Source organism: Pezoporus wallicus, unplaced genomic scaffold, assembly GCF_028554395.1.
Source record: "Pezoporus wallicus isolate ANWC-B61680 ecotype Strahan unplaced genomic scaffold, APGP_CSIRO_Pwel_v1 contig_8047, whole genome shotgun sequence".
Lineage (NCBI taxonomy): Eukaryota > Metazoa > Chordata > Aves > Psittaciformes > Psittacidae > Pezoporus > Pezoporus wallicus.
The window spans coordinates 70181-86224 of NW_026639548.1; the positions used below are offsets into that span (position 1 = coordinate 70181).

At 39.7% G+C, this 16044-nt stretch overlaps 1 protein-coding gene across 2 annotated transcripts in view; it reads right to left on the bottom strand.

Annotated features, from left to right (window-relative positions):
- The window catches only part of PPIL2 (peptidylprolyl isomerase like 2), a 69982-nt gene that overhangs the window by 29107 nt on the left and 24831 nt on the right, over nucleotides 1–16044 (bottom strand). For both annotated transcript variants that reach the window (XM_057414851.1, XM_057414852.1), the window contains 4 exons: nucleotides 12407–12482; nucleotides 10858–11018; nucleotides 9270–9345; nucleotides 7969–8075 (listed from right to left, as the gene is read on the bottom strand). In XM_057414851.1, coding sequence (XP_057270834.1) covers nucleotides 7969–8075; nucleotides 9270–9345; nucleotides 10858–11018; nucleotides 12407–12482 — 420 coding nt within the window. The remainder of the gene's footprint in view (nucleotides 1–7968; nucleotides 8076–9269; nucleotides 9346–10857; nucleotides 11019–12406; nucleotides 12483–16044) is intronic.

Consider the following 16044-nt stretch of genomic DNA (forward strand, 5'->3'; position numbering starts at 1 on the left):
TTAACACAGCTCTCCTTTAAAATGCAAGGGGGATTTTGTTTTGCTTTAGTCCATTTATGTACTTTTTTCTTTTTTACATAGAGCATTTTCACTCCTGTAATTGTTCATTCTAGCAAGTCTTCTAATGCTTGAGAACATAAAGAGGTGATTTGATAAGGTTTAAACTTATCCCTTTCAATCTGCAATCCTCATAGCCTATCCATCCCACAGGAAAGAACTCACCCTAACAGAAGCTTGGCTTTACTTAGTGCTTACTCAGAGACTATTGTAATGGAACAGTTTCTGGAATCATCATCTACCAGGTGCAAATGTCTGTTTCCTTCACTAAGTCATGGAAAGAAATTTGACATATAAGTGTATCCTGTGTGTTTCAATGCATAATACTGGACTGGAAGGCAATTTAAGTGACTCTATTTCACTCTGCACCAATGGCCTAGGAGCACGCTCCATTTGTTTCAGAGCAAGAGGGACAAGAAAATCCACAAAGCCCACTGCAAAAGCACAGGGAGAGTTTCACTGCAGGAAGCCCATGACATTTCCTGCAGGAGAAGTGTTTACTATAGACCCGAACATCACCCCCTGCCAGCTCCACTTCCCTGCTAACAGTTCCCCAATGTGAGAGAGAGGTTGAGCTGGTGACAGGTTATGGTTGCAAACAACAGCTGCCTATGGTAGTTCAGTTCAAACAAGACATAGTTCATGTAAGGGACACCATTCTCAATCTGGTCATGCAGTGAGCAAACACGTTCAGGTCAATTTACAATCTACAACCAGAAGAGCACAGTTCCTGTGAGTGAGCACTGGGAGAGATGAAAGCATCAGGGCACTGGGGGGTAAAGCAGTTGGCCAGACTCTAACCGATATTAAAAAGAACCAGAACAAGCAAACTGTGCCTCAGGTAATAGACTGCTGACTTGATGGTAACGTTTGCCTGTTTTGCTACCGCAAAGCCTCAAAGTTTGCTTAGTACAAAGAGCAGAATTACGGCAATCTTATTATACAGAAACCCACTATACTTTAATTAGCTATTTAGCAAAGATTCCAGCAGAATTTCACTTTTCAAAGACATTTCTTCCACAGTACTGACATTAATGATGGTACCAAAAACTTTTTCAAAGTCTAAGCAAGATGCTCAGCTTCGACAAGATGCCAACAAAAAAATGACACACTCCAGTTTTATTTTTCACTTTTCTGAAAGTACAATCAATCAGTTTAGCTGAGCGCTACTCAAGTTAAACAAGGCATCTAATTCACTCATCTAATTTGTCAGTGTTAACTACTAGCTCTCCAGAGGCAAAGTCATCATTCCTAGCCAAAGTCACCACTTTTCCTCTAACTTTTATTTACTGCAGTGTTAGAAATGAAAACAATCCTCTCCCCAGCCTCAAATTTGTCAGTCACATAAGGGTTGAGGAGCCTGTCAGACAGTGTGGTGCAGGGCTGGGTGCTGATGAGAACAGGGATGGCAAGCACGACACAGCACTTGTAGGTACAGTCTAAATGAGGATGCAACTTAAATTGCTTGAACAGCCTCCAATAGCTGTAAAAGTTGGAGTCTCACAGGTCCCACTGCGGGTCCCTGGCATTTCGTCAGTCTGCAACTGACTGCACATAAATTCCACCTTTTTAGAAGGTGCAACCTGTAACTGCTACCACGCTAGACAGTGAAGCTCTGGTAATTGTCAGCCTCCCAAGGTCACCCTGCTCTCATCAGAGGAGCCAAAGTACAAACAAGAAACATGTCAGAGAAAGATGAAGAGCAGCAGCTGTGTAACTCCAAACCACCCGCCTCATCCTCGGGTCCGGGATCACTAAGTGGCAGACACAGCTGGTACGGGATGCCTGCACCATCAAACGTCAAAAACCAAGCAACACAATCCAGGAACAATTGATTCTCTCCCAATCCAGCTTATCAGGGGGGCTGGGGTGGTAGAAAGGTTCAAATGCACAAAACACCTTCTCACTGATTATCCAACACCAAAGGCTGCCAGGACATCATGCAAAGGGTAGCAAGCCCAACGGTGCAGGGATGAGTTCACAGGGATGCGGCCGAGCACCTTCCTCAACCCCATGTTGAATGTCCTATCCAGGCACAGGCACTGGGGGACATCAGGGATTCCCACTGCCCCTCTGCTGCTGCAAAACACTGCAAAGCACTTCCAACAGCTTTTGCCTTATTCAGCTCATGAGTCTTCTCATTTCTGCTCTTCCAATTCTCTCCCCCATCCCACCAGGGGGGAGTGAGCAAGTGGCTGGGTGGTGCTTAGCTGCCCCCAAAGTTAAAAATATTTAAAGTATTATCTTCTAGTCACTTAAGAACAACCTAGAAGTGACCTGTTAATCAATACGGCTGTGCAGAACCATTCTATTCCCAACCACAAAGAGCAATAGGTCTGTCTACCATTGTAGCACTATGAATTAAAAAACACACTGAGAAATAACAACATCCTCTCTAACAAACATTTTTATCCAGCTGTTCCCCTACTGGAAAAGGGCAATTTTGTTAGGCTGGTTTTAGTTTCTGTTGATGAGAACTTTCAAAGTTGGAAGTTGCAGCTCTGTCTACAATGACCTATTTCAATGAAAAAAAATACGAAACAACCCGTTTACAACCATGCCAAGACCACTGTATTTCATCCCCACAACCGTATTACTGAGTGAACACACACTGGTAAAACACCAGCGAGGTATCTGCCAGACAGTGCCACAATGACGCTGACAGAAAGTGAGCAGAATGAACGTTTAAATCCTAAAGAAGAGATTCAGGGAGACCGAGGAACCTTGTCATGCCAGGAGGTCAAAGGAATTTTTCAGCAAATCACTTCTTTCCCACTGGAAATGGATAAGAAGTTTACAGGCTTCTGATCTTCAGAACAGTCCCTCACACAAAAGGAGAGATGATTTCAAAGAAGAGGGGCTGGACTACACATTTATAGATCACAGGCATATTTAACAGGTCAGAGGGCCTCAAAGATTAAAACAGCAGTGTTAGTAAAATAATGGCTTCTTCAGATAGTTATGCTAAGATATCATCATTAAGCAAAGTTTGCCAGGTCCTAAAACCTCAAAAAGCATTTGTGGAGTGCTGGATGGAGCTTTGAAATCCATCTCGCATTCTTCTTTGTTATGCCAGCTTGCCCATAAACCTTAAAGTATTAAACCTGAGAGAGACAGGCAAATTGACAAAACCTGCTGTGGCAGTTACAGATTAGTATTTAATTACCACTATTGGCATGTGTTTAACCACCAGATCCCTACCACTTGGACGAAGAGAACTCACAAAGGAGAAAAGGGTGACCAAACCACCTGTTCATCATTTTGACAGGGTCTTCTGGAGCTGGTATATTTATTTATATATATTTATATATATATGTATTTCCATGGCAGGATCAAACAAAAAACATACAAGCACTAAAAAAAGCCTCAGAGCAGCCTAGAGGCAAAGGCAGGAAGTTTTATTCCCTTTCACAAGTGCAGAGACCAGGAGTCTACTACTCTATTTTCCTGCAGGGCTGCTGATTCCAACAGGCACCCTAGGCTCCAGCAGTCAGGCATCCATGACACATGGCTGGGAATTCAAAATTATGCCTGTATCTATTGCTCATTGTGAAACAGAAACTGAGATGCCACTGATTTAAAGAAAATCCATAACCAAATTACAAAAGCCAAACCTGTGGCAAAGGCACAGAATTCAGGGGTTACCAGCTCCTAGTTCTCCACTCCATCCATTACACCACACTGCTTTTCTACTTCCACATCCAAGTCAATCTGACATTTTGCACAGGGTAAAGTCTCCACCCTGCCTTAGGAGGCTGCTCCACCATCTACAAGGTACAATTGCATTGCTATAGCGATCAATATGGCAGAAGACACACAGAAGATATAGACAACTACTCCCAGCAACATCCTGGTTAAAGTAACTTGAGAAGACTAGAAAAATCACAGTAAATAAAATGCAAGAAATCCAGTGACATTAACTGCCTTTCATCAGTTATTCCTTCATAATTTACTTGTTAGGCGATGCATAAGACTAGAGCTAAAAGAGTAACACTTGTTGGATGCTGTTAAATCTCCTGTACTTGCCAACACTACTTCTGGCAAGTAGAATTTTTGTAAGTTTGTTTCCAATTAGCGTATACAACAAATGTTGCTTATGCCCAGCTGAACTCAGCTTCCTGGAAAACATCCTTAACAAATGGCCATCTGATTAGTCCCCATCAGGACGAACATACTGTATCTGAGTAAGAAGATAGGGAGAAAAACAAACGGCAGCAAAGAGCACTAGGCACACTGCTATGATGCAAAGAGAGAACAGTAGTGTACCTTTGCTCATTTGAGGCACAAATTCAAAAGGGTGGAAAAACATCCAGCTTATCTTCCAAAGTCTTTTTATTGCCTTTTTTCAGGTCAATGATTTAAACCACACATCATCTTTCTGCAACCTAAGTGAAGTTTTCTGATGCTCTGAACAAGTGATTTCAAGCACAGAAAATATCTGGATTCTCACCCTATTTCATGCTCTCCTTCTGAATCCTGTCACCAAGTAACTGATGACTTCAATCATACTGCAGCACTGATTTCCTCCCCTGGATCAATACAAAACACTTTTTGATTAGGTTTTTGGTGCTAGGAAGAATCTCATCACTATCAATCTTATTGATTGGCACCATAAAGTATATGAAGATCCCTAGATTTATTTTTAAACAAAACTTTCCACGCGTCCATATGGACCGAACTCCAAACAATCCATACTGCGAGATAGCTCACAAAAAACAGGGGAAGGAAAGAACAGGAGTCAGAAGAGTTGTGGAGGGAGAGGCTCAAGTCAGGTGCTGAAGACAGAGACACAGGGCAGACTTCAGAAGCAGTGAAGACTGCTGAGAGGACAACAGCAAGAACACTTTGCTTAAATACGGCCCATAGGCATGACAATACAATTGAAAACTCAGTAGACATACACTCTAAGACAGCAAGTATGTCACTTGCTGTTATGTCCTCAGCAAGAAGACTTCCATTCAAAGTGTATACTGAAATCTAACCTGTAAGACTATTTTAAAATGTAATTTGAATGTTACAAGTCCACAGGCATTCATCACATTTATATAGCAACTTCATCCTCAATCTTCCTAATGCATATGACAATCATGTATTTGCAAGTACTGTACAAATACAACCACAGCTTCCATAACAAGCAGAGCACAGGATATCACTCAGCAATTAGAAACAGGAGCCTGTGGTCAGGTCAAGACAACAACCAGGCAGGCAGCGTTCAGTCTTTAAAAAGGGAAGCTAAGAACTGCTGTAATACAGCTTACATATCATATACTTGCTCCTGCAGTTGCACTGCTTGAGACAGCCTATGCATGAATTCCCCAAATCACATGTATTTTGTCTGAATTCAAACAGCAATGACAACCTAATAATGCTATTGGCTCTCTCCTTCACTTAAGTAGCACTGATCCATGTGTTGAATCCACAGGTCCCAAATCTGCTGGTGATCTAAATGTGTATCACTACAGTGCTTTGGGCTGAAATTTGTTTCTCCATTTCTTTCTGAAAAGTGAAGGTACTACCCATGCTAACTACGTGAAAAATCACAAAGGCTGAAAAATCAGGTATCAAATGCTTGTTGTGCCTGTGCAACATTAATTTGGGTGAGCCATATGATATAGTCCAATTCCTCCTGACTGCATTCAAGGACCCACATTTTACACTTTTTCAAGAAAACCAAATCCTATGTATAAACCATTTCACCACACAGTTCTAAATAGCTCCCAAAACTGGTTCAGCTTGTGCACTGAATAAGACAGAAGAGCTAACAAAAAAAATCAGTGTATGATTAATTAAGACTATTAGCATGCATATTCACAAGCAGGGTGAACTGGATGTGTCTAGAAAAGTTTGATTTTGGCATTTCCCCATTTTCTATGCTTGGCTTTGCAATCTCAATAGATCCACTGTGCTGATCTGTGACCTATATGTATGTTACGTGTTTGTAAGATATTTTCTCTGTCTGCACTGAGCTACCTTATGTGCCTAACCTCAGTGTGATTCAGGAAAACCAAAGTTAGAAGCACAAACTCCTTATATAGTAAAGGGAGAAAAACAGGCGCCTCCCGGAAGAAGTGATTTAATAGACCTAGGATGATGACCTAAAGTGGATGTTGTGAAAACCTCCTTAAAGCAGCGAGTTTTTCCTACTTATTCTAAATATATATCTTTTCTTCTCTGCAGTGCCAGAGGTCTGTTTAATTCACATAGATTTAATCGACACAAAGAAATGAACAGATGGCTAAAGGCTAGTGCTCATGCAGGTCTGGCTGTGTAAAACAGTGCACACTTCCAGTGTGTGCATGAGGAAGCAGTGTGTGTGAAAGGGAGGTGAATAGGAATTCATCTGGAAAAAAGGAAACATAACGGACATCATACAGGAAGTTTATAAGGGGCAGTTGAGACTGGGTCCTCAGGACTGAGTGACACTGATTACACATGTGGCCCAAAACCCCCATGCTGATAAGAATAGCTGCAGTCAGCCTGCATTAACTGGGAGCCAGTTTGAGAACATATGGCATAACAAATGATTCAATGCAATCTGCTCATTCTGCTGCTTCCCCCAAATATTGCTGTACTAACATCCTCTGCTTTTTGCCTTATTATATAGTGTTACTATTTAAGATCATGGAAAACACCTGTAGGGATGACAGGGATCGACAGAATTACTAGCATGACAGGCTGCTGTGGAGATTCTCATATTGTTTCCACAGATCAGGTCGAAATGCGCACACAGATCTTGCCTCTTACTCATGTGACAGAAAGGAAGAGAAAGGAAAGCTAGTAGCCTTGTCCTGTTTACTCCTTTCCCCCCACCCCCTCCAGGCAAAAAAGGATGCATTCTCCCAGTGCATCTCAGGATTTCACACCAGGCACCCCAGCTCCCAGCCAGCACCGCTGCCCTTAAATTCTGTGAGGGTCAGAACAAGCAGAAGTTTTACCATTTAAATCCCTATTCATATCCTTCAACTTCCTAAAACTTCTACCTTCAGGCCTATAATAAAAATCTCAGTAAACAACGGAAGGTTTGAGCTTTTCACACTGAAAACTTTCTTCCTTTTATAGCTGTGGTTACACAAATAAATAAGCAAGCACACGACCAAGCAGTGACGTCAGAGACATCAGTGTCGCCACAACTCATCTGTCTATCCTACGTCTTGCCATATTTATTATTTTAAGAGCCATAGATTTCCTCCAGAATCAGACTGTACTGACAATAAAAAGCTGTAGTCTGTTGTTTTTTAAAATAAATGTCTACCTCTTAATGGCAAAGGGAAGATATTTGAGAACTTGAACCTCAAAAACTGAAACAGCAGGAAATAAAAAACATACTCTAAGGTTTTCATACAGGTTTGTTCTTTGAGCTCAAGATTTAGAAGCAAATTAACCATTTCTTGAGTTCTTAACTACAAGTACTCCAGCTGACAGACTGCTCTCAGTTTCACTGAGGTTCTTTTCCTGGTTCTGGCAAGTAACCTGCTGTGTAACCTTGGGTTATTCTCTCTTCCCTGTGCTCTTCCTTCTTCTGAGGTTCTTTTCCTGGTTCTGGCAAGTAACCTGCTGTGTAACCTTGGGTTATTCTCTCTTCCCTGTGCTCTTCCTTCTTTTTTATCTCTACCTTCCTTGTCACTGTTTGGATCACCATTAGAGCTTTGAAGATCTAAACATGTACTTTGACATGCTGTAAGCAGTCCACTAAAATGTATCAGATTACTCACAGAGAACATTTACACATACAGAAGGATAATATATAAAATAATATATATATATACATTTGCAACTTATATTATAAGCCAACTGAAACCTAGTTATTTATCTGTATCTATTACAGCTACAAACTATTCCTTTCTTTTGACATTTCCATTGCCAGCTCCTACTCTGTTATCTAAAGAGATTCATTTTACAGGCGCACAGTACCATATCACAGTGCAGCTCCAAGTTTAGGTCTCCCTTATTAGTGTGAAGTCGCACATAGCCCTTCTTCTTCACGTATGTGTATCTCACAACATCTTCATCAATAGCAGCTGTATCAAAACAAAGACAATAATTAGCTCTCTGGAAGCTTACTCATTGATCTTTAGAAATCATCAGAAAACAGCTTGCTAGACTCTACTGTCTGACCTCTTCCCCGGGGGTACTGGGTCTTCAGGGAATGTACTCTGCAATTCATCTACGATAACCTCACATTAATCTCTGTGCAAAACACTTTCCATTACAGAAAACCACTAACTCCTCAAGAGCCAACAGTATAATCTATATTTTAAAGTAACAGAACCATTCAATATTACAAACTATAATTTTCAAGTAATGTCTACCAACCACCAACGTTACTTTGAAACCAAATTGTTTCTTGTCAAACTTGGAAGCCAAGCAGGTAGTCATCTGTCAACCACAAATTGCTGACATTTGAGGACCTACCCAGTTCTGAGAACAAATGAAGCTGTTATGGAAAACATTACTGGAAAGTCAAACCAAAGGATCAATCTAGGATATTTCCACTTCCATTTGGTCCAAATGGCCAGTTAGTCAGATGTTTTCAACACTCAAAAGTCACCTGCAGATCACTGTAATCCACCATGTAAAGGAACTGAACTTGGTGAATGTAGCTTGAGCAGGGTACTCAGTCTTTGCCCAAGTGTGTTACATACTTCTGAATTTTAGTGTCAAAAGCCAGACCTTTCTCTTCAGCTGGGAATACCAGACACTCAGCTATTTAATCAATATTCAAATTATTACATTCTACACATTTGTGTTTACGCTGGAGAACGAACAAAAAACTTTACTGTACTAAAATGCATTTTTGTGTAACTTTGAAATGCAATGAATCAGATGTTATTACCACAAAATTTGCTGTCATTCTAACCAATACCAGGTTATGCCAAATAGATGGGCAAGATTTTGTGTGCTATTTAAGGAGAGACTACACTTCATTCCTAACTTGCTGAAGTGGTTCCCAGGCATAGAAAAGACCTCATTAATTTCAGTTCAACGTAAGTAACTGCCATTCAAAGCTGAAGCTAATTCATAATTGCTCCATTATTTTCAGAATGAGCTCAGTGGAAAGTAAAGATATATCTGCTCAGGGAATACATTTCCACAGCATCAGCACTGACCAATTATCAATGCATTCCTTCAGTCCTCATAACTGTATGTGTGCTAGGGAGTACACTTTAAAATTGGAAGTAAATAAGCAGCTTGTATCTAGGTAGTTCTGGTACCTGCTTCGTGTGTAGTTTCAGGCACCATCGCAGTGGAGGTGAAGGAAGCACTTACTGCTCCAGTGGAATAGTGAGCCTGTTTGCAGAGGTAAACACAAAAGACATCAGATCATAAAACTTATCTATTAAAGATACTATATAAGCACTAGAAACACACAAATGTTACTCTTCTGAAGGCAGACTTTCCGCTCTAGTTCCTACAGAAAGAAGCAAATGAACAATGAAACGATAATTCTCCATCTGTTGCCTGTAACATTTGTTCTGATGAAACTAGTTAAGGCTTTCCATGCACTGAGCTGAAGGGGCTTATTGCTTATTCTATTATGAGAATGTATTTGTATGTCCACAGGTGGAGATATGAAAGGAGTACTGCTGGCAAGACATCTGTAAAATTCTCCAATGTTGCTGAGTAAGTGGAAGGAAAACCCAGTGAACCACAGAGATTCTGCAGAGGAAAGCAAACCATCCCCTCTCCCACACATGGCCCTTCTGCGTGCAGAGGCACTATCCCATTGTTCCCAATAACTATTTTGAGCTTTGTAGCTCTCCTGCAGAAAGGAAATGTGAATGTCACACATGGATTTTGTAGTAAATTAGAAAAATCTAATAAACCCACAGGTAAGTTTAGTGGCTCTGGGGCAATGCTGGTAAAGAATACAGGTCAGGCTAATGCTCTATCCATAAGGTTATACCGCATCCTATGCAAGTTTTTAGTTATGCCCATCCACATCATTAGCTGACAATCTGACTCTCCAACATGTGTAGAGCTCATTGTTTTCTCACCTCTTTTCTTCCTCCCTACATCTTTTGTTTTCCCATAATGCTATAATGCCCTGAAAATGGAGCAAATGTGATCCTACTCCTTGGTCACATACACTTGCATATCTGTCACTAAACCCCGTTATTAAAAAGTGTAAGCTGCATTGCCATTCATTTCTGTGTAAGTGCAATCAAAGCACAAATACACATGCATCCCAAAATTATTAAAGAAGAATATTCTGTCTTGCCAATTTCAAACAGCCTTTGATGTAGGAAATCTAGATGCAGATGAGTTGCTTCTCTTGACAACCATGAACACACAGCAACATGCACCTGGAAGAACATCCTTTAAAACAGTCCACGAAAAATCCTGCATTCCAGTGGAAATAAAAGGAGAAGCAGCTGTGGATGACTGATGTATTTGCCCGCACCAGAAATAATTCACTTGCACTGCCCTTAAGGTGTGTTCTCTCTGCCAATAATTGGAGGAACCAATGCTAAACAAATTCAAAGCAAGAGATTACAACCTGGGAAAAAAGGTTCTGCCAACATATACATCATACCCACATCATAAAAATTCTTCCTTCTTAGTGTGCTTCATTTCTAAAATCATTTATAATGATTTAACAAAGAGAAATGCATTGACGCATACAATGTATTTCTAAGGAATTCAAATATGATTCTCATATTCTTATCTGTGACAAATTTCCATGTAACAGAAAGCAGGGGTAGTGTTCGTTTATACAGCAATACGGCCTTTAAGCTGAAAAACATATTATCATTCCTGAAGAAGTCAATCGGTGCTAAACTACAAATGAAATCTACTTACTGCATTCAGCTTATCCACTTTCTTCTTTTCAGGAGCCTTCATAGTAGCTGCTAGAATATCATCACCTTTGAATTCTTTATAAAGCTCCAATAAAGTCTCTCGGGTCTCTGTATTTGTATTTTTCAAATAGTAAGATGGATCTAATTTGGCTTTTTCTTCATCTATGTAAGACAAAAGTCAAATAATTCAGAGTTGAAAGAAAAATTCTACGCTGTTCTCCTTCAGTTTATTATGTATGTAGCTACACAAAAATCTTCCTGATATTATTTCTACATTTTTTTAAATAAAAAGACCTAGTAACTACATTTATTCCTGCAGTACCAGTAACAAACAGCAATGTGTAACACTAATGACAGTACCACTTGAAATACAGCACAATAAATGCCAGTATGATGAAATACAAGAAAAAAACCCAAAGACTTCTAATAAACTACTGCCAGAATTTCTTTGAAACCACCAGAAATTATCTAAGTTCACACAAGTCTTGTAAAATTTTTATAGCACAATAAAGACAAGATGTAATTGGGTACAATATAAACTTCTGTCTTCTGTCTCCTCACTGAACGGCCAGGCCTGTAATGTGAAAATTCCAAGACTAGATCTTTACCATGATACAGGAGGAGGAGGAGGCCGCTGACTGGCCTGGAGAATTTGATTATTTTAATCTTTTTTATTTTTACAAGTTTCACTTGTTCTCTCTCTTTCTGTGCCCGCTATTTGCTGTATATCAGATATTCCACCTCTGAGATAATACCCACTTATTTTTAGCAGGTAAATGGAAAGAGAGATACTTGCTTGCAGAACTAGTAGTTTTAGAAGAACCCAAAGATGGGCATAATAGACCCAGAAAAATACACCATGCTTAGAATCAGCAATTAGGCCTCATCACAAACAATTCTAAACCACAAGGGCAAAGAAGAGATTTTTTTTCCTTCAGCAGTTTAATATCAGAAAATATTACTAAGCATTTAGCTATCAAAAAGTCACAAAAGAACTGAGAAGCAAATTTCTTAGATATCTAGAAAGAAAAAGTATTTTATATTTTTATTAATAACATAATACAGGGACTTTTTAAAAAAATCTGTTTTGATCTTCAGCTTGGAAGATGCCCACTGTTCTCCAGGAAGAAGGATGGGAAATAGATTGTTGATACACTCAATAAAGAGCCTAGCAGACAGTATGAGAAGATGCAGGTTTTCTTGTCTTGGTTCTAGTACAAGGCTAATGGACCTTTTGGCAAATTATTCCCCCCCCCTCACTTGTCTCTCATCTACCTACTCTTTAAGGATATGGAAAACTTTCCATGTTTGCACAGCACTCAATAGAGACAGCTAATGATTTCTCAAAGAATCATGTCTTTGCTTCAAAATCTGTTAACACCTTTTGATGTGAAAGGGACAGTTTTGACAAGTTATTCACGTTTCCAAGAAGCTTTCAAAGTTACCACTAGCCACTGAGGGATGTCCGTCCAGGAAACTGTCAATTCCATAATGTCTTCTTTAGAATTTGCATATTTGGCTCAGCTAGCCTTACTTCAATTAATCCTTACCTGGATCTATTACTTTTATGTTGTTCTTAACATGAAAGAAGTTCGAGACATTGAACTTATCCAGGTTTGTTGGATCCTGAAAATAGTAATTAAAAAAACAAATATGAGACATCTTGGTAGGCACCTATTCCACAAAACAGACTAGTCTGAAGGGCAGAAACCACCATAATAAATAACAAACAAATAAGGAGAGAGACAATAACTTCCACACTCTCCAAACCGCAGAAAGATGAAAAAAATATAAAGCAATCAACCCCAACTGACATCAGCCATGAGCCCATTCACAGAAGGTTCCTTAGGGATCTGGAATTTAGTCCCATACACAGTATTACACGTATTTTGCCTACTGAAATTACTAACAGAACGAAGCTGCGTCCACCCTATCCTAGTGGGAAGAAAGAACAAGGAGCTGCAATCCCCTGATTCTTTCCTTCATTCTGTGGTTTGGTGTAAGATCTGTGCAAATTCCCATCAGCTATCTCCTATTTGTAACAGTGTGCCTGATGTGCACATGCTCTCTGAATTTTTGTAATGCATCTCAAAATGCAAATAAATCTTAGAGCAAGTCTTTGCAGTCAGAACTGTTCTGATTGGTTTTTTTTTTTACTAGTAAAAACTGTGCTTACAAAATTACATTTAAAAAGAAAAATCAGTAATTTTAAAAAGCAACAAAAAGTGGTATTATTGAGTGACCTCTCAAGGAAGACAGCAAAAACACACAGTCCATTAACTGTGGGTCTTTATCTCTAGGCATCTTTCTACATAACTTTGACCTTTTGTTAGAGAGAGTGAGACAAGGACTGCCCACTGGTAAACTAGGTTACATTACACTATTATTAAACAGTCCTTAATCCTCTTCTTACAATGACTTCAAGCTTTTCTCCTCAACCTCCTCTGCAGCACAGAAAGGTCAAAACATCAGCTCAAGACACTCAATCATTTCTGGAAATTTTACCTTACAGAAAACAATTCCAAATCTAAAATACCAAAATATCTTAATAATATCTTAATAATATACAATAGTTCCAATTTCAGGAAAAAATAACGCAATATATTATGTGAAAACCTGTGACACTGACATGAACAGTATTATGCCAAATAGATTTAACAAAGCTTTTCAGATCACCACTGTTGGTAAGAAGTCCTGACAATTCCATCTCTGATAACAGTAATGACTAATACAAGCAGAGCTGGTAGCTCCATCACTTATTAAATGAGCTAATTATGCCTTTTATTCATCCCTGAAATTGTATGCTTCCACCAGAGAGTGCATTTTTTGGTTTACTGCTGGTAGTAAACCCAAACACATTTATGAAATCAAGCTGTGTAATTCTTAGCCTTAATGATGACCCCCTGTCTTTTTGTTTTCTCCTTTTCTAACCACTATACAATCATTTTCTATTGTTTCTTGTCCCACTATACCCCTCCAGTAGATCTTCATCAAGACATGGACGTCCAAAACCCCCCAGATATTTTATCTTTAACATCTTGCATTAGAAATGGATAATCTTTAGCTAAAACTACTAAGGAATAGGAAATTTGGACCTGTTTCTTAATCATTTTTATATCCTCCAACACCAGTGCTCAGGTGTATTTATTATTACCTCAAATGTATAGTTATGTATGCGTGAATCGAGATAATCTCAGCCTTGTTCTTTGACAGTCAACAAGATGCATGGAGGAAGTCTGGAGAAAGGGCTCAGCATGCTTCCAGAAGACACTGAGCCCTTTGGGAGCCCTCCTTTCAAATACCCTTCAGTAATCATGAGCTGCAGCTTGCCCACACAAAAATCACTGCCTTGCACATAACAGTACCACCTCAAAAACTGAAGGAAGTCAGACTGCCTGCCCTTTCCAGGAAAGGAAAAAAACATTATCTGTGCATTAATATTAATAGCAACAAATGGATTTACGTATCTGCCATTCACAGCAAAGCTGAAGGGCAAGACTGTCTCCTGAAATTGACTTTTCATGGACATAGGGAGGGCAGAAGACAGCAGTAAAAATGAACCAGAAAATACCTTCATTATATTCCTCTGATTTATTGATTGTTTAATAAGAAAAAAAAGGACATCACAACTGCCGGTACCTTATGAAACCAAGTGGTTTGTGTGCAGGGTACCATGAATCAGGTTAGTTCGAGCTGTTTCACAGCCACAGTTCAATCAAACGTTTACCTGCTTTAAACAGCCTAATTGCAGGCACTGAGCAGCTCCAGGAAAAATATTTACAGTCTTTTTCCTTGCAAGTGATTTCTCAGGGCTCTCCAAATCGCCACATAGGCAATGCATCCATCATGGTATGAAGGACAGCAGAGGCCATGGGGCAGCTCCCTCTCCTTGCAGACCACAGCCATCCGCCTGCTTCCTGAGAGACCTGAGACAACCCCAAACCCCAGGACTGAGACGAAGTCCTCCACACAAGGTCCTTCATCACACTGAGGTGAGCCATCAGCTCAAATGGAAACATCAATAGAGGTTTGATGTACAGTGTTTTCCCTTGCGGTCCCGATTCTACAAAGCAGGCCTCTCACCATGCACTGAGAAAGCAGACAACCCATGTGCTACTCCAGAGCCAGTTTCCCTCAAAAATGGTTCCTCAAATTGAAATTTGAGCATCATCTTACACAGGACACCTAGGACAAGTGGCTGACATACTGTTTCCTCCACCTAAAATACAGCATCATGATATACTAAAAGTTTGATTAGAATTAGACAAGAACACATACTAAGTGTGATACTAAATTAATCACAAGACACCATGTGCTTCTACCACTCCAAGCACAGAAACAATCTGACCAGGCCAACCTGTGCTATGGGAGACACAAACTATTTGCTTACTGTTGTTACTGAGTCCTAAAACACAAGATACACATTTTTTCAGAGGTGCATTTTAAATTTTACACTTACAGATGGTCATTAGACACATCACTTCAGGAAGAAAACTGTCTAAACACTAATAATGAGTCTGCCAAGTTCCTCTCATTGCATCCTCAACAGATGCCAGGCACAGAATCAGACAGTGTGACCAAGACACCGCAGGGATGGGCAGACAGACGTACCCACGCTGTCAAAGCCTTGGTCTCTAATGAAGGCTTCTCCTGGTCAGAAAAAGGCTGGACTCACAGGGATGTTCCTAATCCTGTTAGGATTAAGGCCTGGAGCCTAAAGGCCTAAAGAAATAAATTGTGTGTAAGTGCACAGAAACCAGAAACGAAGATGAACCATGAAGAGTAAATTGGCCTACTTTTGTTCATCTTAGGATGTTTGAAAACATGTATTCAAATTGCCATGGGTAGCAACCTCAGGGTTTTTCTTATTAAGATTACAAACCAGAAACTTTAGTTTAGCAAATCACAAGTACAGACACATGCTTCAAAGTGTTGCTAACAATCACGACTATTAAAAAATCTCATACCTGATGGTCTCCTGAAAGCTGAGCTCTGAAAACAATTAATCTCAAGTTTTATTCCACTTGTTTTTTTTCCCTATAATTTTCTGGTTTCACCTACTTCAGGAAACACTTAAAGCTCCCTTAATCTTAAACACCATATACACTTCCCCCAAAAAAACAGGTTAAAACTGTTTTTTGACAGTTTATAATTTTAAACCATGTAAATTTTTTGCGGTCTGATTCCT